The 23148-nt window shown below is 42.8% G+C and overlaps 1 protein-coding gene across 2 annotated transcripts; it reads left to right on the top strand.

Annotated features, from left to right (window-relative positions):
* The first annotated feature begins 1 nt into the window (after window position 1).
* spata6 (spermatogenesis associated 6) lies at window positions 2–23105 on the top strand. 2 transcript variants are annotated; one of them, XM_089000382.1, is made up of 11 exons: window positions 2–196; window positions 1749–1886; window positions 1973–2021; window positions 2150–2191; window positions 2295–2422; window positions 3879–3950; window positions 6870–7196; window positions 8828–8924; window positions 15601–15641; window positions 15882–16015; window positions 22806–23105. In XM_089000382.1, exons 1-11 carry the CDS (start codon window positions 119–121, stop codon window positions 22903–22905), a joined length of 1206 nt encoding a protein of 401 aa, XP_088856508.1. In that variant the 5' UTR covers window positions 2–118; the 3' UTR covers window positions 22906–23105. The 2 variants fall into 2 exon arrangements, with proteins under 2 accessions (XP_088856508.1, XP_088856509.1); XM_089000383.1 differs by lacking the exon at window positions 2150–2191.
* The last annotated feature ends 43 nt before the right edge of the window (window positions 23106–23148 follow it).

Here is a 23148-nt window from a genome sequence, read left to right as displayed (position 1 = left end):
GTCAAGACAAGGCACTGCATTTGAAAACCTGACGTCAGAGACCGTTCATGCGACCCCGTGACAAGTCCACTTCCGCTGTTTGGTAGCCATGACAACAAGCTTTTTCCGACATATTTAAATGGCCACGAAGAAGCTCTCCTCCTGGAAAGTTCGCCGAAAGTCTTGGAAATGCACAGTGTTGTTGGATATTCATAAGGTAAGTCCAACATTGCAAAGCTCAAACAAAATATATCTATATGCTTTTGTTGTGTAGCAATCTTAACGTGTACGAGCGTTAACATTGGCTTCGTAAAGGGTTAGCGGTACCATCAGGGTTGTCCAAACACGGTCAGCAAGGGTACCTGTCTTTCCTACTGATCGTTTGTATCGGCTCTGTTTCACCAGGAAAAGATAGAAAAACGACACCCTGGAGGGCCCGGGGTTGGACATGACCGCTTTCGACGAAGTGGCCTCCCCTGACCATTTCAAACGAATCTATGATCCTAATGCTGATGACGTGTATCTAGTTCCCTTTGCAAATGAAATCACATTTTAGTATAACACTTATACAGCATGACGTCGGCAAATAACTTTTTAAGAAGACGCAGACTTCCTATTTTTAAGAGTTGTGCGCATGCCCAGTGCAACATGAACAGGATCCGGTGAAACCCGGGGAACATTTGAAAAATGTAATATTTGATCATCTAGACATCATAAACATCAGAAGGCCAAAGCCTTTGTATGATAAATGAAATGTAATATTCACATTTTTTAAAGCCGTGAACCTTTTTGTTTTTTGTTAGTTCTAGCCTAATGTCATAATTCTAAAACAAAATAATAATAATTTCACTGTTGTGAATAATAATACATTTTTTATTTCAAGCGCCTTTCAAAACACCCAAGGACACTTTACAACAAAAACAATAGAACACAGCACATAACAATAAAACCATAAGTAAAATGATAAATAATAAAATAGCAGAGAGAATTAGACATTGAAAGCAATTTTAAACAAATGGGTTTTGAGATGAGCCTTGAAAATAGGGAGGGAGTCAATATTACGGATGTTGGGTGGGAGTGAATTCCAGAGTTTGGGAGCAGAGCGGCTGAAAGCTCTGCATCCCATCGTGGTGAGACGGGCAGAGGGCACATAGAGGTGAAGGGAGGATGAGGATCTGAGGGACCGAGAGGGAACAGAGATTTGAAGCAGGTCAGAAAGATAGGGAGGAGCAAGGTTATGGATGGCTTTGAAAGTAAACAGAAGTATTTTGAATTCGATACGATGTTTAACCGGTAACCAGTGGAGTTGCTAGAGTACAGGGGTGATGTGGTGAAAGGAGGGGGTTGTAGTGATGATCCGGGCTGAAGAATTTTGGACGAGTTGGAGTTTATGGAGAAATTTCTGAAATTTCTGATTGACACCGAAGAGCGTTGCAATAATCGATGCGGGAGGTGACAAGACTGTGGATAAGGATAGCAGCGGAGTGAGGGGTGAGCGAGGGACGGAGACGGTTAATATTACGGAGGTGGAAATAAGCAGACCGAGTAATGTTATTAATATGGGAGTGAAAGAAAAGTGAGCTATCGAGGATGACACCCAGACTCTTGACCTGAGGGGAGGGGGACACGGTAGAACTGTCAATGGTGAGGGAGAAACTGTTATATGAAACTGAATATACACGATTTTTCTTGTGTTTGATGCATAGCCGCAACATTGTGTACATGTATAAGAAAATTAGATGCTAATGCACATTTGTATGAATGTGTAGGTCACATGTCGTGGCGCATGCCTGCCCAAGACAGGAGACATCTACTTCAGAGTTTGCATTATGGGCGAGTGGAAGAAAACTTCTTATTTGCCGCCACGCTTCCCCTTAAACTTTAACCAGCGCCTGGTTTTTGAGAAGGTGAGAATGATGCCTGGGAGATGATGTCAGTCTAACCTTGTTTACTGAATTGATTCACATATTCGCCACATGATGTGCTATGCCAGGCATACACAGATGCTGTTGACCCTCCCGCAGTCGTTGACCTCCTCAGAGGTAAATTGCCCTCTTGAGGTTTCCCCTCCTCATCTCTCGAGTTCTACATCCGGTGCTGTGAAAGCATGCAGGCTATTAGCTTCTATCTACACCGACTGCTTCTAAATGTGTGCTTTTCTTCCTCTTAGCTGACACAACATCTTTTCAGCTGATTCAGTCTGTGTCTCCCGGTAAGCTTTTTGGGAGCATTATGTTCTCCCGCGTAAAAAGTCATGTCGTGTGTATGTGTGTGTGTTTGTGTGTGTCTGTGGAACTTTGTTTTTGCATTGTCAGAGGATGAGATCCTTGCCACGATGAAGCAAAATAGCAAAGACTTCCTGAACCCTGGGCCCAGTCTGAGCGGCGCTGAAGACCCCACGCAGAAAGATGCATCGATGATCGAGCGGTCCTCCAGATTTCATGTAGGCTACCCTGCTTCCACACATTATTTTGTCCTTTGAAAATGTCCAAAATATGTCTGTCTACCCAGGTGATTGGTTAGCACCTTGACCTCTGTCCAGAACTGTACTTTTTTTGTTCCACATTCCAAAATCATGCTTGTTAATTTATTCACTGCCATTCCCGAATTTATTCGGGAATTGAAAATATGACGTGGGAGCGCCATTCCTGAATTTGCTTGTTTTTTTTTCATGCTTGGTTGCCGAGAAAACGCTGGCCATGGCCTCTGGCATTGTATTTTTCTTTTCCACAAGGGGGCAGCATTTCCTTTTTTCCATGTTAGCGCTTTTTTCCAGCTACAGATTTTGTTAAAGTTCTATATAAACCAATCTGTATGTTTTACATTGTATTTTGGACAGCCACCCTCATTTCAAGCTCATATAACTATAGACCCATGTCATTTAGGATTTAAATCGTTTTTTTTCTGATGAAAGAAGAGAGTATAAGGTTTCTTACACTGAATGTTTATGTAGTCCTAAAACTAAATATTCTGTGTGTCCTGGAATTCAAGTGACAATGACAAAAACCCTGGCACTGGAGTGGACACGTTTTTGCACATCGTCTGACAGTGAATGAGTTAAGTTCATTGTAAAATCACCCTAATTTTTAAATGTACCTGAAGAAGTTAATTGTTCTTTTTTCAGGTATGTGTTAATATATTTGGAATTCCGCAAGGTGTACAAAGTTTGTAAAAGGCTTCACGCTCTGGACCAATTGTGATCATAAAAATCTGCTCAATGACTTAATTGATCAGAGGTTGACTTGTTTATATTCTGTTCAATCTCATGTACTCATGTTGGCCATTTGGACGATTCTATCCTACTGACTTTTTGTCCTGGAAAGTTCTTTTTTTTCTGTTTCCAGTGTACAGAAAGCCTTTTCATTATAGCTTTTACCTGTTGAAAATCGGGCACGTTTAGGATGAACAAAAGGTGGAAGGTGTTCTTTCACTCCACTCATGTTCTTCTTCGAGAATGGGCAAAGGTTCCCGCAGTCACATTGCAAAGTCAAGTAGAAAGTAAAAGGTTTTATCCCAATTTCACTGCCAAAAAGTTTCTTCAACCATTTTGTCCATTTAAATCTGAATAGATTATCTTCTTGTGATATAACCACACAAATTCTTTTTTTTTTAATCTGTCCTTATCACTCACTAAAGACGTTCATGTTAAACTAGCGTTCCTTCCCACTGTTGCCTTTATGGACATTTGTCTGCCATTTCATCAAAGAGTGACTGTCTCTTTCCATGAAGCCGTATTTTTTTGAAACATCACTGGACCTACACCCCATTCTCCCAATTTGTTCCGCTCAAGACTGAAAAAATTGTGGTCATAAATTGGCCTGCGAGGCTTTGTGTGTCTCTCTTTTACAGTCTTCGTCATTTCCCCCTTTCTCACAATATTACTTGTCTCATGTCTCCAGGGTACGTTTCCCACTCTGGAGTTTTCAGTCACGTCATTCATCGAAGAGAGCGATGGGAATGATAACTCTTCTGTAAGTATCCGCCTTTACTGCTACTTAAACCTGGTAGATTGTTTGAGAATACTGGTTAGCACATCTAGAGATGAATGCTCAAATGTTTCTATAGTATACGGTATTTATTCAAGTATAACGCGCACACGTGTATTACGCGCACCCTGAATTTTCAATTACATTTTTTTTGTTTCACTTTTTGTCGGCTCGGTCTTGTAAGTGACAACACATGCGTCCATGATAAAAATCATTTATTGACCATTTAATGTATCTTCTTCTTCCTTTCCTTTCGGCTTTTCCCTTGAAGGGGTCGTCGCCACAGCAAAGCAGTGTCCTCCATCTTCAGAGGTTTGATTCGCATGTTTGTTTTATATCAATTAAAATATGAAGAACACTGAATCGAAACTATGGATATTGGTAATTGTGCAAAACACCAATGCTTAACTCACATTTCAGTGTGGGCGAGGAAATAAAATGAAACTTAGCTAAAGAAATGGTCATCAACAATTAAAAAAAAAAGGAATGCGCATGGTCCGGGTCTTTCCGAGAATCGAGACTGAAGGCTGAGAATAGCCGTGGAAATGCTGCCCCCTCCTGGAAGGGATAAAGCATTAAGTATATATGAGATTTTTTTCTCGTTTATAATGCGCACCCAAACTTTGAGTTCTTTTTTAGGTAGAAAAGTTTGCGCGTTATACTCGAATAAATACGGTACATAAGAAGTTAGGGGGAGTAGTCACTTGCTTTTATAGAGTTGCTTGTTCTGTAGCCACAAGGGGGCATAAGCCAGTGTCTTCTTGTGCCGGTCCCAAGCCCGGATAAATACAGAGGGTTGTGTCAGGAAGTGGATCAGACGCAAAAGCTTGGCCAAAACAAACATGCGAATCAGACCGCTGAAGATGGAGGACACTGATTCGCTGTGGCGACCCCTTGAAGGGAAAAGCCGAAAGGAAAAGAAGATCAGGAGTGTCCAAACTTTGTGCATAGGGGGCTAGATTTGCTGTGTTAAAAATGAAGGTGGATGTTCTTTCCACTTAACAGCAATTATCCATCCCTCCATCCATTTTCCGTAGCGCTTATTCCTCATTAGGGTCGCGGGGGGTGCTGGAGCCTATCCCAGCTGTCTTCGGGCACAAGGCCCCTCACAAGGCCCTGAATTGGACCCAGAGAAAACCCACGCGGGCCCGGGGAGAACTTGCAAACTCCACACAGGGAGGCCGGAGCGGGACGCGAACCGGCGACCTCTGCACTGTGAAGCTAACCACTGTGTGCTAACCACTCGACTACCGGGCCGCCTGTCTTTTGAAACATGCATATCAAAATCAATTCGATTTTGATATGTATTTTACAAAATTGCATACCTGTCAACTTATACCTTTTCACTGTTTTGTATACATATTTTTTATCATTTCAAATAATGTACGGCATACTACTCGTACGGGGAAAAAATAGTCAACCGATCATCCAAAGAGCATTGAGGCTCAAATCCACTTTGTCTCAATTGCTGGTGGCCAACGACAATGCTGCTGCCAATCGCTACTATCCTCATGGAAAACAAGCAAAAGTAATCCTCAATCATATATATTTTTTCAATCGCTGCGTACGGTCTGATGTATAAAAGCATAACGTGCGCATACTGTAAACTCTGCATTTCCGCTTGTGTTTGCGTTTTTTTTAGCATTTCAAATAATATACGGCATACTACAACTTTAAATGGTAATTGTAATCATTTATATGCGCAGCTATTAGCCAATGTTGACAGGAATGAAATTGGGCTCATTCAGCCAATTACTCGTTTACTAATTTCATGTTCCTAATTGAGCCTATGGATGGCAGCACTTAGCACATGCAGGTAACAGTCCTACTGCCCAATATATTAATTCTGCATGCATTATTGATGTTATGACGGAGGCTGCGGACCGGATGAAATTTAACCAGGGGCCGCATTTGGCCCCCGAGCTGGACTTTGAACATTACTGGTATTATAATAATAATAATAATAATAATAATAATAATAATAATAATAATAATAATTAATTTATAATACATTTCATTTGTACGCACCTTTCAAAACTCTCAAGGACACTTTACAGTCACAGGATATTTTTTCTGCGGGTGAGAAGCGGCAGCCACATAATTGAATTGTTGTAACATAATCACATTACATTACATCTGAATTACCATTCAGATTTTTATGAAAGGGTGATTGAATGTGACGGTTTGATTCACGCCAAAGGTCAAATATTCAACTGTCCAGCAGCAACTGAAAGAGGTTGTCAGCGAAACGAGATGAAGCAATTTTTCTTGATTCCGTTCAATCGAGTTTTAATGAAATGGCAGCATCCGCCACACATTCATTGTTTAGGTTCTCTTAAAAATAGTTTTAGCTTGATGTGATTCCTCTCAATTGCAATTTGGCTCCCGAAAAGCTTTAGTTTTATGGTTTTACAGAGTAAACATTTCAATTAATTTGAGTTATCCTAAAATGCCATTACCAACAGGATGGTGAGGATGATCTTTGAGTGGTTGGGATAGTTCGGTGGTTTTTATAAAGCGGAATGAAAATGTGAATTGGACGCCAGAAGGGCACAATTAGACAAATAGATCTCGGAACAACTTAGAAAGTGTTAACCACACTGACCATGCGTGTTTTTTTGGAATGTGTGAGGCAACCAAAGTACCCGGAGAAATCCCATACAGAAAAAAGAGCAAATTCCTGAAGTCTCTTAACATCTTCACTGTAAGGCAGAAGTGCTAACCAGTCTTCCACGACGACGAGAGCATTTTGTCGTACATCTCATTAGGAGGTGAACTGTTCCATGTGACCCCCCCAACCTACTCCCAGTAGCGCTGATGGGAATTTGTGCCGCCCTATGTCATTGGAATTAGCCGTTACTTCCTTCAAGTGTTCAACTCGCTGTTGTATTTCCATCCTCGCAGATGAGCAGCCTCATTGCAATTATTCCATTTTCCACCCGGGCACGGAAGTCTTCAAGCTACGAAGGACGGTCCACATCCAGACGCTCGCCCTCGCCGCCCCCACGCCACCATATTTCCTGCGAGGCAAAAATGAAACCCCCAAAACACGAAGTTTGTCTGGAACCGGGCTACCAGCGGCCCACTGTTGCCTCCGCCACGCGGGAGCTGTCGCCTTATACCCACCGAAAAATGTGTCAGCTCTCCCTGGACGCTGAGCAAAGGCTTCGACACCTGCAGCTGGGCCCGTACTACTTCAGGAAGGAGACAGAGAGCGTCCCTCCATTTCTGGTGGGTGCTTGCACACTCCCTGTCATAAAATGATGTACAGCTGAATTTAACATTTTCAGGCATCCTTGAACCAGATACCGTATTTTTCGGTGTATAAGACGCACCCAAAAGCCTTGATTTTCTTCAAAAGATGACCCTGCGCCTTATACTCTGGTTCGCCTTATATGTGAAGTAATTTTGAGCTATAACTACTGTCGGCAGCCACGACTCCATTTCCCCTTGTAGAAGAAGTAGCATGTAACCCCAGCCTCTTCTGGCCTTATATTTGGAAAACGTTTCTATCTTTCTATATTATATTTGGATTTTTTTTTTATATAGTTGGAACATTTGATGTCGATCCATCCATCCATTATCCGTACCGCTTATTCCTCATTAGGGTCGCGGGGGGTGCTGGAGCCTATCACAGCCGTCTTCGGGTAGTCAACAGGGGACACCCTGAACCCGTTGTCAACCAATCGCAGGGCACACATAGACGAACAAACCATTCACGTTCACACTCCCTCGCCCACTAAGGGACAATTTCGAGTATTTAATCAGCCTGTGCATGTTTTTGGAATATGGGAGGAAACCAAAGTACCCGGAGAAAACCCACACGGGCCCGGGCAGAACATTCAAACTCCACACAGGGAGGCCGGACCGGGCCTCCCAAACATTTATGTATTTGTCTATTCTAGTTGGAAAACTTTGTTCATTCATTGAAGGTGCACCTTATATTCCGTTGCGCTTTATATTCGGGAAAAGTTTGAAAATAAACCATTCATTTGGGGTGCGCCTTATACTCCGGTGCGCCTTAAACATCGGAAAATCCGATAAGATGATAGGATGTCTGTCACTGAAAGGGTTCAAATCCTGGAGCCACAAAAAGTATCTTTTTGCATTCCAAAACTGACCAACTCTCTAAAAATGTCAGTCAAAATTAGGATTTGTTATCTTTGAAAACAAATGTGCTTTTCTTTATGTTGTATGTACACAGCAAGGTGGCTCGTGAGTTGAGTTCTTACCTCTTGGGGAGCTTACAAATGTGAACGTGATTAATATAGCAGCAGGATTAAGTGTACGTCATAAGAATAGGGCAGCGTTAAGCTCCGCACCTGAGCCGTTAATGGAATGTGACGTCGCCGACGATGTTTCACTGAGGGATTCCAATGAGCTGCCGAGTTTAAGGAAGGTGCAGTTATTTATGAACGTTTCACTGGATTTGGAAATCAAGGGCAGAGATTTTTCCGAAGGCCACGGGGTGACGTGTTGTCCCTCCTTTCTTTGCGTTATTCTCACCTCTTCTCTTTGACATCCACTCTTAATCCCGATGTACGAGCTGTCAAAATCCCAGAGCGCTCTTTTGTTTCTTAAGCACTGCAATGCGGCGCTTGGAATTTACCCGAATAACATTGGCATTGCTCTGCTTTTGCCTGCGGGAGCCCCCCCCCCCAACCCCTTTCGACAATTAACCCAGGTAATTGAGAGTCAAATAGCAATTAGCGAATAAATACCCAATTAACTGGCTCCAACAGGAGGCGCATTTGTTTTTTTTAGAGTAGTCTTGTCTTCCTATTTGCTTCAAAGCCCTGTTGCTTTATTCCGACATATCTGAGAATAGAAATGTATGTGTGATGATGATTGTGTGCTGACAGGTTCCAACTCGTAGTAGTCAGATGGATGCCTACTCGCCTCCGCCACCGAGTTACGTGCACTGCCGCCACACGGTCAGCCGATTGGATGACAAATCGGGTAAGATGCACGATGCTAACTGCAAAAAGATAATACATGTTTTGTTCTTGGGTTTTCTACGCAACTGAAGGCCATGGAAGGAACTTGAATTCAGATGAAACCCGGTTTATTCATTCGATTCAATTTAACTTTCTAAACGGATCAGTCTGACAACTTCACAAATTACTAACACAAAAATAGTTGAGTAAACCAGGTGCCGACAATAACGTATATATAAATAAGTACATTCATACATACATACATACATACATACAAACATACATACATACATACATACATACATACATACATACATACATACATACCTGCACGCAGTCATGCATGCGTACATAAATACATATATACATACATAAATACATAAATGCATGCATTCATACATACATACATACACACATACATACATACATACATACATACATACATACATACATACATACCTGCACGCAGTCATGCATGCGTACATGCGTACATAAATACATATATACATACATAAATACATAAATGCATGCATTCATACATACATACATACATACATACATACATACACACATACATACATACATACATGCATGCATGCATGCATGTATTTACGCATGCATGCATGTAATTATGCATACATGTAGAAATACATAAATACATGCATGCATGTATTTATGCATACATGCAGAAATACATAAATACATGCATACACTCACACATACATACATACATCTCTTGGCAGTCCATCGAAGTCGAGGATGACGTCGCTTCCATTGCTTTGTGGGGTATTGGACAGTGGTTATTGGCGCTGGCGGCGATGCCACTGTAGGTGACTATGAAGCCCGATTCTGGAGCCACAAATCCTGCCACATTCAGGACATGTGAGGCCAGGACCGGGCTGGCGAGGCGGTACTGAAGCAGCACAAAGGTGTCTTTGCTCGTGCCGCACGATCCTCCTCTGGGTGCGCTTGTCTTCAAGTTGTGTCACCCCTTCGTGGCATAAGGAGCGCCACAGTGGCCTGTTCGCTGCAGCAGACTCCAGATCGCTGGGCTTGATGTTGCAGTTCTTTAGAGTCTGTTTAAGCTGGTCTTTGTATCGCAGCTTAGGACCACCAGGGTTCCTCTTCGCTGACAAGAGTTGTCCATAAAGCACCTGTCGAGGCAAGCGGCAGCTAGGCATCCGGATGACATGTCCAACCCACCGAAGTTGCCTCTTTGCCAGTATGGCCTCGATACTGGTGGAGGCAGTGCGTTGAAGGATGTCGGTGTGTGGAACACGATCCTGCCAGGTGATGCCAAGGATTCGTTGGAGGCACCTGATGTGGAATGCATCAAGGCGTCTCACATGGCGTCGATAGACGGTCCAGGCTTCTGCGCCATATAGCAGCGTGGACACACACACTGCTTGGTAGACTGCGACTTTTGTTGGAGTTCTTAAGTGGTTGTTTTCGAACACACGAGTACGCAATCTGCCAAAAGCTTTGGAGGCTTGATGGATGCGGGCCTGGACGTCATCATCAATTAGACAGGAGGGTGTTAGAATGCTGCCGAGGTAGCTGAATTGTTGGACAACCTTGAGGGGTGTGCCACTGAGGGTGAACGCTGGGGTTGGAGAACTCTCTTTTGCCATGACCTCCGTTTTGGTTACATTGATCACGAGACCGAGTGATCGGTAGACGGAGGACATGGTATCAAGGGCATTTTGCATGGCAGCTGGGCTGTGGGCCAGCAGAGCACAATCATCTGCATACTGTAGCTCGTGGATGCCGCTGATCAGGGTCTTGGTCTTGGCCTGTAGGCGTCTGATGTTAAACAGGTTACCATCCAGGCGGAATTGGATTTGTACGCCGCCACCTTCCTGGATGGACTTATGGAAGAGGAGCGTAGCTGCCATCAGGAACAGGTTGAATATAGCAGGGGCCAGTACACAGCCCTGCTTCACCCCGACTTCCACAGGGAACGGGGAAGATTGCTGGCCACCAACAAGTACAGTTGCTTGCATGCCGCTGTGGAACTGTTTTAGGATGCCGAGAAATTTGGAGGGGACGCCAAATTTCTGCAGTATGGTCCAGAGAATGTCACGGTTAACTGTGTCAAATGCCTTTGTAAGGTCAATGAAGGTGATATAGAGGTCCTTATTTTGTTCCTTGCATTTCTCCTGAACTTGGCGCGCAGCGAAGATCATGTCCAGAGTGCTTCGATCCTTCCTGAAGCCGCATTGTGTCTCTGGGAGGATGTCTTCGGTAATGTGCGATGTAAGACGGAACAGCATTACTTTTGCAAGAATCTTGCCAGCAACAGAAAGTAGGGAGATGCCACGGCTGTTGCCACAGACTGACTTGTCCCCCTTCCTTTTGTAAATGGTGACAATGTTGCTGTCTTTCCATTCCTGAGGAAGTGTCCCGTTTTGCCAGATGTTGCAGATGAGGTGGTAAAGCTTCCGTGTCAGGAGATAACCGCCGCTCTTGAAGACCTCAGCTGGAAGTCCATCAGGGCCAGGGCTTTTGTTGTTTTTAAGGCTCCGGATTGCAGAGAGGACCTCTGTGAACTGAGGAGGTTCATCAAGGGAGGGAACTGTTGGAAGCTCTGGGAGGGAGTCAAGGACAGATGTGTCTGAAGGGTTTACTTGGTTGAGCAGGGAGTCAAAGTGCTCTGCCCAGCGCTCAAGTATTAGCTGTTTGTCCTTCAGTAGTACAGAACCGTCTGCAGATTTAACTGGGACAATGTGTTGTCTTCGTGGGCCGTGCAGGGATTTTACAGCATCATAGAAGGCGTGTGTGTTGTTGTTGTCTGCATGCCTCTGGATTTCTTGGGCCTTGCTGAGCCACCACTTGTTCTCCATCATCCTCAGCTGTTTCTGTGTTTCACCACGGATGGCCTTGTAGTGAGAGAGGAGAAGTGGAGAATGAGGGTTGGAGAGAAGTGTGGTATGGGCTTTGCGCTTGGCTTCCAGAAGCTCCTGTATGGCAGCTGAGCTGTTATCGAACCAGTCTTGATGACGTTTCTGAGTGAAGCCGATGGTCTCAGAGGCAGCTTGATGAATTGTTGTCCTCAATTTTTTCCACCTGCTTTCAACATCAAGGTCACCGTTACTGGTGTCGTTGTCCAGGCTGGCAAGTCCCTCTGCCAGCTTGTGGCGGTAGCTGGCTGCACATTCTGGGGACTCCAGGGCCCTGGTGTTAAGACGCCTTTGGGGCTGCTGTTTCTTATGAGGAGGTCGAATTCTCAGCTTGAGCCTGGACTTGATCAGTCGATGATCAGTCCAGCATTCAGCCCCACGCATGGCCCGCGTGATGCAGACATCATTTTGGTCTCGTTGCCTTGTGATGATGTAGTCCAGTAAGTGCCAATGTTTGGACCTGGGGTGCATCCATGATGTGATGTATTTCTTTTTCAGCTGAAAGATGGTGTTAGTTACAATCAACTGATGCTCAGAGCACAGAGTGAGGAGTCGGAGGCCATTGCTGTTTATTTTCCCCGTCCCGTGCCTTCCGATTACTTGTTTCCAGAGCCTGGCATCAGTACCTACTCGGGCATTGAAGTCACCCATCAGAACAAGTTTATCAGAGGCAGGGATTTTGGATATGGTAGCATCCAGGGACTCGTAGAAGGCATCTTTGGTGTTATCGTCAGCATCCAAGGTGGGAGCATAGGCGCTGATTAAAGTTGCGAAGCGACCTTTTACCAGGGGAATACGCCAGGTCATAAGCCGTTCACTGATGCCTTGGGGGGACTCGGGGATGTTTCTGAGTAAGCTGCTTTTCACAGCAAAGCCAACTCCATGGAGTCTTCGCTCATTCTCTGGGAGACCCTTCCAGAAGAAGGTGTAACCTTCACCAACTTCTGTGAGTGAATCCTCGCCTGAGAACCGAGTCTCACTGAGTGCGCCAATATCGATGTTGTACCTCCTTAGCTCATGTGCGATGAGGGCAGTTCGTCTTCGAGGTCTCTCCATCCCGTCTCGAGCATCGAGGAGGGTGCGAACATTCCAGGAAGCCAGGTTCATAGTCATGGGTTTGATTATATTTCGTTTTCGACCGCAGAGGGGGGATGCCTTGGTGGCTGCGGTGGGCCACCCAGGTGTGGTGGAACAAGCAATGTTTAGGTCACCTTTTCTAGACCCTTCCCCTATAAGGGGTGAGCAGTGCGGACCCTGAATAGGGCTGCTCAGACGCACAGGATGCTGCCGAAGGATAATGTTGCTCCATCCCATCTTCGCAACGACCATCAATCCTGTACCGCCCCTGTGTAGGATTCAAGCTAGAAGCTTCCAGTCACATCCATGACCTGCCCCCGTCACTTTATCCTATCGCCAGTGGACTTATATGGTGGAAGCTGAAACCTGCGCTACTAGTGGATTTAGTGTGAGGGACGGGGCGCGCAATTCCTTCCCCCACATACTTGGCCGCACTCACTGTATTCCAGTGGCAAGAGTGAAGACTCGAGACGACCTTCAGGTGAGTGCGGTTGCAAGGGGCTGCCGGTGGTCCGATCTGTTGGACTCCGCCTACGCCTACCCCTGGGTGCGGATTTGGGATCACTCTTTGTCTGGCCTCTACCCTCCGACCTGTTCGGCTTGGGTGACCCTGCCAGGAGTACAAGACTCCAGCCGACATAGCTCTCGGGGTCACGGAGACGCGCAAAGTGCCTCACCACGATAAGGTGGTGATCCCAGTCGAGGCACATACATACATACATACATACATACATACATACATACATACATACATACATACATACATACACGCATGCATACATACATGCATGCACGCACGTACGCATGCACACATGCATACACGCACGCATACACGCACGCACGCATGCATACATACATACATACATGCAGACATGCACGTATGCATACATGCATGCACGCACATGCGCACGCATACATGCATGAATGCACGCATGCACACACGCACGCATACATGCATGCATACACGCACGCATACATGCATGCATACACGCACGCATGCATACATGCATGCATACACGCACGCATATCACGCATGCCCACATACGTACATACATAAATTCACGTGTGCACGTGTGCGTGGTTGCATGTATGCATGCATGTATGTATGCATGCGTGCTTGCATGCATGCATGTATGCATTCATGTATGTATGTATGCATGCATACATGCGTACATGCGTACATGCGTACATGCGTACATACATACATAAATACATACATACATAAATACATACATGCATGCATGTATGCGTGCGTGTATGCATGCATGTATGCGTGCGTGTGTGCATGCGTGCATTCATGCATGCATGCATGCATACATTCGTGCATACACGCACGCATGCATACATGCATGCATACACGCACGCATATCACGCATGCGCACGTACATACATACATACATACATACACGCATACATACATACATACACGCATACATACATACATACACGCATACATGCATGCATATACACGCACGCATGCATACTTGCATGCATATCACGCATGCGCACGTACATACGTACGCACACACGCACACACACACACACACACATACATACATACATACATACATACATACATACATACATATGTGCGTACGTACATATGCACGTACATATGTAACATAAATAAATAAACATAATAATGTAACGTAACGTAACATGTATGTAATGTAAAATAAATAAACATATGTAAATAGCTGAATATTTAAATAAATAGATGAATGAATGAATGAGTAAGTAAATAAACACAAATAAATAAATACGGATATTTATGTATTTATTTATAAGTCAATGATAAACCAATAAGTAAATAAACAAATAACTGTATAGCCGAATATATCAGTAAATAAACACAAATCAATAAATAGATGAATAGGTAAATAACTAGATCAACTAATGGTTAAATGAATACCCAAGTAAAGGAATAATTCATTGAATAAATTAATAAGTAAATCAATAAATAAACCAACACAAATGAATAAATACCTGAATAAGTAAATAATAAATATATAAGTAAATAAATAAGCAAATGCATTTCTAAACAAACTCAAATAAAAAATAGACGAATGGAAACATAAATAGATAAATGAATAAATCAGTAAATGAATCAATGAATGAAAAAGTTAATGAATAAATATCTAAGTAAATAAAGAAATAAAGCAACACAAATAAATAAATACCCAATTAAGTAAATAATAAATGCATAAGTAAATACATAAACAAATAAATTAATAAACAACCGCAAATAAATACAAAGATTAATAGTTACATAAATAGATAAATGAATACATAAAATCTGCCAATCAATCAATCTGCATCTTATTCCTTTTCATGTTTCACCAAAGTAATGTGTAAACCCACGGAATGGGTTTCTTAAGCACTGAATTTATCTTGACTCCATATAAAAAGAAAGAAATACAATATACATAATACAAGAAAAAAGAATGATGCGTGTTTTTCATTTTCCCCAAAATTGATGTCTCTGCGAGATGAAAATGATTTCAAGATGACTGTTGCTGAATCACGATGACAGCAAAATCAATCGTCAACAAATATCGACTTCCTTGACTGAAGAAGCCGTCTTTGGTTTCAACGTCTTCGACTAATCACGCGCTCACAAATCAGCAAGACTTTGAAATGTTACTTGATAGATGTCCTTTTGAAATGTATCATTTTCATTTTTATATGAAATAAAGCCAAGCGCTCTGTCTGTCTTTGCAGATTTGCTCTTTAGCAGTCACTCCCGACCGAGAACATCCCAAGTAAGTCTTGATTTAATGTTGTTTTACAAATAGCAACTCTTTTCAAAGTGCAACACCATCAATAAACGATGACATAAATTCAATCTTCACTTCAAAGAATCCCCATTTTTAAATACATGTAGTTGAACTCTGCGTTTACTTCTCTCTGCATGTCTCCCTACTTCAAACGTGTACGAAATAAATCAACCCCCGGGCGACAAGCATTTTTTTTTTCACTTCAAACTCATTAAACCCGTGCAGATGAGGTCATTTCGCGCGTGGTCGTCTCCCGGGCCGCCATTCCGACGTGATGAGCTGAGCCAAAGTCCTCATCCAAGCTCCGCTGTGTCAAAGAGGAGAGGCCCCGTGACTACCAAGCACTCCTTCAGGGAAAGGTGAAAAAAAACACCTCACGCATTCACAATAATAATTTCACATCAAGAAAATGGTGCTGTCGACTATAATTGTCAAAATAACAGGGGTACGAAATGGGTTGACAATCTTTAACTCGATCAATATTAGTTTTTTTTTTTTGTTTTTTTAATCTATTATTATTTCCTTGTTGCTCAAAGAACAGTTTTGGGAATCATCATCACTACTCATGATTACAGTGAGACCTCAACTTACAAACACCTTATCTTACAAACTTTTCGTCTTACAAACATCAAATTTATGAAAATTAAACCTTATAATAAGCACTATTTTCATAATACACACCCGCCACGGCTGGCGGAGTGATCTTCGGCGGAAGCACACGACCGAACAGCACCAGAGGTTAAGTTACCAACAGTCCTTTTGGAAGGTGACTCTCCTTCCATAAGCCATCAACGACCATCAAAAAGGTAAATACAACTTTATTTTATAGCAGTTTATTTCTTTAATCACAGTCCTTATGGAATGTGACTCTTTCCAAATAGCAATTCCCTTTGACCTTTGACCTCCAACGCCATTCCATCAAGCCATAAATGACCATCACAAATGTAAATAAAGTGACTTTATGATACAATGCAGTGTATTTCTTTCATTACAATACAATAGCACATTTATCATACATAGAATAAGGTATATTGTGTGTAGTTTTTTAGGCTTATTGAGTTGAAAAGTATATTTTATGGAAACCCGGGAACGGATTATTCCCATTTTAGTGGTTTCCAATGGGATTTTCTTTTTTGAGATACACAATTTTCGCCTCACACACTCTGTCTGGGAACCAATTAAGTTCTTAAGTTGAGGTCTCACTGTATTCGTAAACAGTGAAAATGATGTCATCAAATCTAAAATTGCAACATTACGTATCTTACTGGAATGAAAGTACAGACGCTCCCCTACTTAGGAGTATTCAAGTTACGAACAACGGTACATACGAACATTTTTGGAGTAACATGTAGTATTCTCTCCAGTTGTACATGTACATATCTTTATAGAGCATATATTTTATTGTTTGTTTTTAAGTTCAAATCAATACAGGTTACTTATACAAGCCCTAAACATACTTATATAAACCTTAATCATACTTATATAAACCTTAAACATACATTCCATACAAAATATGGCACCAAAGCAACTTACGAACGAGCGTTCGGAACATATCTCGTTCCACGAGGGGGCAGCATTTGCCTTTTTTCCATGTTAACGCTTTGTTCCAGCTTTAGCTGTTGATAGAGCGAAATATAAACCAATACAGTAAAGTCTCGTTATATCGATATCGGTTATATCGATAGTACTGCTTATTACGATACTATTTCTATGAGCGCAAGGAGAAAATTTACATGCCGCCGGATCGGATATATCGATAGTCCGGTTATATCGATATTTTTTCCGACTCCCGAGAATATCCATATAACGAGACTGTATTTATGGGTGGCAGTGTATTTTGGACAGCCACCCACATTTCAAGCTCATATAACTCCAGATCTATATTACTTAGGAATTAACTCTTTTTTTGTGATGAAAAGAGAGTCTCAGGTTTCTTGCGCTGCATTGAATGTTTATGTAGCCCTAAAACTCAATATTCTGTGGGTCTGGGAATTGGAGTGAAAATGACAAAGACCCTGCCACTGGAGTAGATACATTTTTGCACATTGTCTGGCAGTGAATGAGTTAATGTCGCTAGTTTGGCGACCTCCCACACTGCAAAAATAAATAAATAAAATGCATCCCAAGACTCTTAAAATACAAAAATAATGAAGCATTTACGTCTCTGCGAATGTAAATTGTCATGAAACTTTATCAAATGGAAACATGCAAACTTAACACCGAAAGGCCAGAGCCCCAAATTTAATCCTCAAAATCTTTACCCATTTCCACAAATACAGTTTGTCAACAAACCTTTGCCTCCGAAACTTTTGCCTTGCAAAGATATTTGTTAATTTTTTTTCTTCACTTTCCTTGCCGAGCAGGCTATGGAAACTTAATCCTTCTCTTGTCACGTTTTTTTTTCGTCTGTGTAAAGAAATACCCGCTTTTTGTTGACTCGCGGGATCTTCGCAGACAACAAGGCACCTGCCTGTTGTCCCAATGATGGGATATAGAACAGCTCCTCGGCAATGTTATTGCGTGTGCGTGAGTGTGTATGTGCTAAATTAGAGGAGCTGATGTCCCGTCATGTTTGTTCATGACCGAGGAGGGAAAACAAAGAGGAACAATGTATTGATTTGTGTGGCCGCCTCACTCTTGATAACTTTGAGCTGACGATAATACGTTGACAAGAGACCTTTTCATTCATCACGCCAGCTGCCAGTCAATCCCGCAGCGGGCGCCCATGTTAGGTTGCCGCCGTCTCATCTCACAGAGCCAGAACATGGCCGCTCCAAAACTCAGCTCATAAGCAAACATTAAAATCGATAAACAATCTCACCACCAAGTCCACTGCAGGAAATGAATTGTTTTGTGGCAATTGAAAACGCCACAAGAGTTGCCGTGTGTCAGATTAGAGCAGTGAAAAGAAGGTCGCGGCCCGCGACTTCACTTTGGTTTAATCTTGAGATGACACCCAAAGCTACGACATTCTTGGTGTGTCCTTGTTTCTCTTTTCTGACTTTCGTACTTGAGATCGACCACACATCAAATATTTTGCGGAATGGTGGAATAGTTACACCATTCTTGAATCTGGCCTCTCTCTATCTCTTCACTGAATAAGTCATTCAGTAATTTACTGAAATTACTCCAATACAAAAATATTAATAAAACAGTTTAGATAGAGCATATTTTATTCGTGATAGTATTTAGTTGATTGCCGCAAGATAAAAAATACATGTGCGATCTGTCTTTTTTTTCATGGGTCATAAGGCAGTGGTTCTTTTTTTTTTTTACCACCAAGTGCCATGTTAAAAAATACTTTTCAGCATAATGACCTACAATACGATACAGTTGCACAGTAGTGTTCACCCAAAACAAGTCGGTTTTAACTCATTCACTGCCGTTCACAAATTTATTCTGGAATTGAAAATATGACGTAGAGCACCATTCAAAATTTTTCTTGCGGGGGTGCCGATGAAGTGCTGGCAATGTTTTTTTTCCATTCCACAAGGGGCAGCATTTCCCTTTTTTCCATGTTAGCGCTTTGTTCCAGCTTCAGCTGTTGTTAAAGCGCAATATAAACCAATATGTATGTATTGCATTGTGTTTTGGACAGCCTCCCTCATTTCAAGCTATAACAAAACAAATAAATTACGTGACTGTAAAGTGTCCTTGAGGGTTTTGAAAGGCGCTTAGAAATGAAATGTATTATTAAAGGACAACCGACGTCACTTTTTTGTTTCAAACTGAAATCAGAAAAACGTTTTATAGCATCTAAAATACCCAAAACACGCAGGATGATATTTCTATTCAAATGCAAAACACCGTCCAAAATCTGCAAAAAATGGAGCTGCTTTTCAGACAGTCCCGCCCCCAGTTCGTGACATCACGCCAAGACGTCTTGCATTGCTGGAGAATCAAAACAATGGCTTCAGATTTGGAGAATATGCTTTCTTGTTATACATCCAGTTATGAATATGATTCAAATAGTTCTGAAGAGGAAAGCATACATGTTTGCAATCGATTAAATAATTTATTGCGGGTCATTTTGAGGCATCAGGGGTGGGAAATGTCGCGCCCGAAATAGGCAGAACATGGCGACAAAGCCATGTCAGGAATTAGTCAGCCCGTTTCCACAGACTGATAAATTCCTTCCATGGAGCTTGGTCGCCCTCTTCTGGAGGCTTTTTGGTGCAACACGAGGTTTTCAGACCAAACAAGTACAGCAAAATACGTTGACGTGAAGGACTGTTACAATGTGTCTTTTTTTTTCGGTCAGGGGCGTTCCTTCAGTGACGTCACGTACGGACTCGTCACCAACTCAAAAACAAGACTTCCTGAATATTCAGCGCGATTTTAAAACCTAAAATATAGCTCTATGCGGTGGAATCTTTGTAAAATACGTTCAGTAGAAGTCATTTCAAACCATTTTACAAATTATGGACACAACTTGTCCGGAGACGTCGGTTGTCCTTTAATTATTATTATTATTATTATTATAACTCCAGACCCATATAATTTAGGAATTAACATACTTTTTTTCCGATGAAAGAAGAGAGTCTTAAGTTTTCTTACGCTGCATTGGATGTTTATGTAGTCCTAAAACTCAATATTCTGTGGGTCCTAGAATTTGAGTGACAATGACAAAAACCCTGGCACTGGAGTGGACACATTTTTGCACGTCTGGCAGTGAATGAGTTAATACCAAAATGAATATTTGAAACAACTGTAACTCACGGGCATGTACAGTAAGTGCACAATTTCAAAATGAACACTGATTTAATACCTATAAAAAATGTTCTAATAGATTGAATGCAAACAGATCCATCCATTTCCCAATTCGATTTATCTTCACGAGAGTCACGGGGGATGCTAGAACCGGTCGCAGCTGTCTTTGGGCAGTCCGTGAGGGACACTTGAACTGGTTGTCAGCCAATCCCAGTACACACAGAAAGAAACAACCATTTACACTTACACTCACACCTTCTGGAGGGTTATCTCTGTAAAGCTAAAAAATGAAAATTTTCATCCAGCTTTTGGTGTACCTCGGTGAATGATGTGCTGTTTTTAGAAATGCTGAATGAAAAACTCGCAGGCCAATGGACCCCCCCCCCCCCCCCCTGAGCAGTCTGAATCTGAGTTGTCTTGGTGTTGATTCACGTGGAACTGCAGCGCCCTTTAGCGGCCGAAATTAGAAATGTCAGCTTGATGCGGGCTTCAATAACTTTTCGTCAATTGATGCTACAGCTGCGTGTTTACTTTCAACATTTAGCTTCAGAATCAGAATCAGAATCATCTTTATTGCCAAGTATGTAGAACACACAAGGAATTTGTTTCCGGTAGAACACGCTGCACTAGTATCGTTGTCAAAAAAACTGCTAAGTGGCACTATACAGTTCCATTTTGGCTACTGTTGAAAGAGTTCAAAGAGTTAATGGCTTGGGGGAAGAAGCTGTTTAAATGTCTGCTGGATTTGGTGCGCATGGATCGGTAGCGCCTGCCTGAGGGGAGTAGCTGGAAAAGGTGGTGGGCAGGGTGCGGAGGGTCCAGTAGGATTTTCCGCGCCCTAGTTTGGATTCTTGCAGTGTGCAAGTCCTCGAGAGTGGGTAGGGCGGTGCCAATGATTTTTTCCGCCGTCCTAACTGTCCGTTGAAGTCGGATTTTGTCCATTTTTGTGGCGGCCCCGAACCAAACGGTGATGGAAGAACACGGGATGGATTCGATGACTGCCGTGTAGAAATGTTGCAGCACCTCCTGTGGCAGGCCATGCTTCTTTAGCAAGGAAGTACATTCTCTGTTGGGCCTTTCTCAGGATAGAGTTGGTGTTGACCTCCCACTTCATGTCCTGGGAGACTGTGATTCCCAGGAACTTGAAGGTCTCAACGGTTGACACCAGGCAGTTGGATAGTGTGAGGGGTAGCTGTGGTGATGGATGTTTCCTGAAGTCCACCATCATCTCAACTGTCTTGAGCGTGTTCAGCTCCAGGTTGTGACGGCTGCACCAGAGCTCCAGCTGCTCCACTTGTTGTCGGTACGCAGACTCGTCGCAGTCTTTGATGAGACCGATGACCGTGGTGTCGTCTGCGAACTTTATGAATTTGACAGCTGGGTGCGTTGAGGTGCAGTCGTTCGTGTAGAGAGAGAAGAGCAATGGAGAGAGGACGCATCCCTGCGGGGCTCCAGTGCTCGTGGTTCGTGTTGTGGATGATATATTTCCCAGTCTGACCTGTTGTGTCCGTCCTGTCAGGAAGCTGAGGGTCCACTAGCAGTTCGTGGGGGACACACCAAGCTGGAGAAGTTTGGGGATGAGGAGTTCTGGGATGATGGTATTGAACGCAGAGCTGTAGTCCACAAACAGGATCCTTGCGTAGGTTCCTGTGTTGTCAAGGTGGTCGAGGATGTGATGCAGTCCAATGTTGACTGCATCCTCTACAGACCTGTTTGCCCGGTAGGCAAACTGAAGAGGATCTAGCAGAGGTCCGGTGATGTTCTTTAGGTGGTTCAGCACGAGGCGTTCAAAGGACTTCATGACCACAAACGTCAGAGCAACAGGTCTATAGTCGTTCAATCCCGAGGGTGCTGGTTTCTTTGGAACTGGGACGATAGTAGACTGTTTAGCTTGTAGTAGACGTGCACATTCCACCATGACGTCCCCGATCCACTGTTGAAAAGAATGCTTTGATCCTCTCCTCTTTCATTTGGAACTGCTTCATGTCACAAAGAGGGTACAGAAAGTGCTGAAGAATGAACGACTGTGTCTTTGTGTTGTCATATTATTTGTTATTTAGTTTTTGTTTTCTTTTTGTTTTTACTTTATGTGACTTGCGGGTTGAGTGAACGCTGGTGCGTATGGCTGCCGCTGCTCAGACGCAGAAAAAATATCCTGACTGTAAAGTGTCCTTGAGAGTTTTGAATGGCGCTTATACATGAAATGTATTATTATTATTAAAAAAATAATGTATACAGTACATGGACAGACTATTTTTTTAAACTCCACAGAAATACTTTCAACTATATTCATTTCTTGTATTACAAAATGTCTTCAAATGCGGAAGCTCAGGTAAAATATATAATTTTCACAGTGGGATTTGTCATGCAAGATATTTTATTTTTCAGTTGTCCCAAACGTATCTAACTCAGTTTATTTCCTTTGTTTGGCCGACCCAGGCTGCAGGCCCATGATCCCAATCCATCGTACTGGGAGCAGATCCATACCCGAGTCCAGAGGATTCTTCTGACACACCGAGTCCCGTTTGACATCGACTGACCTTCTGGGTGCAAACGGAATGAACTGACATGCCATCTTGGTAGTGTTGAAAGTACACGCTGGCATGCGTTGGTGCAGTGAGCTATTTCATGTTTGATAGCAATGCATGCTTCAACACCTACTAGGCCTTTTTGACACCCATCCCTTTTATTTGACATACTGTATGTGAAATTGGACCAAAATGATCACGTGACCATCATTGGAACTGATTGGAGACAGCAAGGCATGTCGCCCGACAGCGAG

This window comes from Hippocampus bargibanti, linkage group LG07 (genome assembly GCF_051943395.1).
Source record: "Hippocampus bargibanti isolate YZ-2025 linkage group LG07, ASM5194339v1, whole genome shotgun sequence".
Classification (NCBI taxonomy): Eukaryota; Metazoa; Chordata; class Actinopteri; order Syngnathiformes; family Syngnathidae; genus Hippocampus; species Hippocampus bargibanti.
Note: the sequence above shows the minus strand (reverse complement) of the source record. Positions and strands in the feature narration are given on the sequence as shown.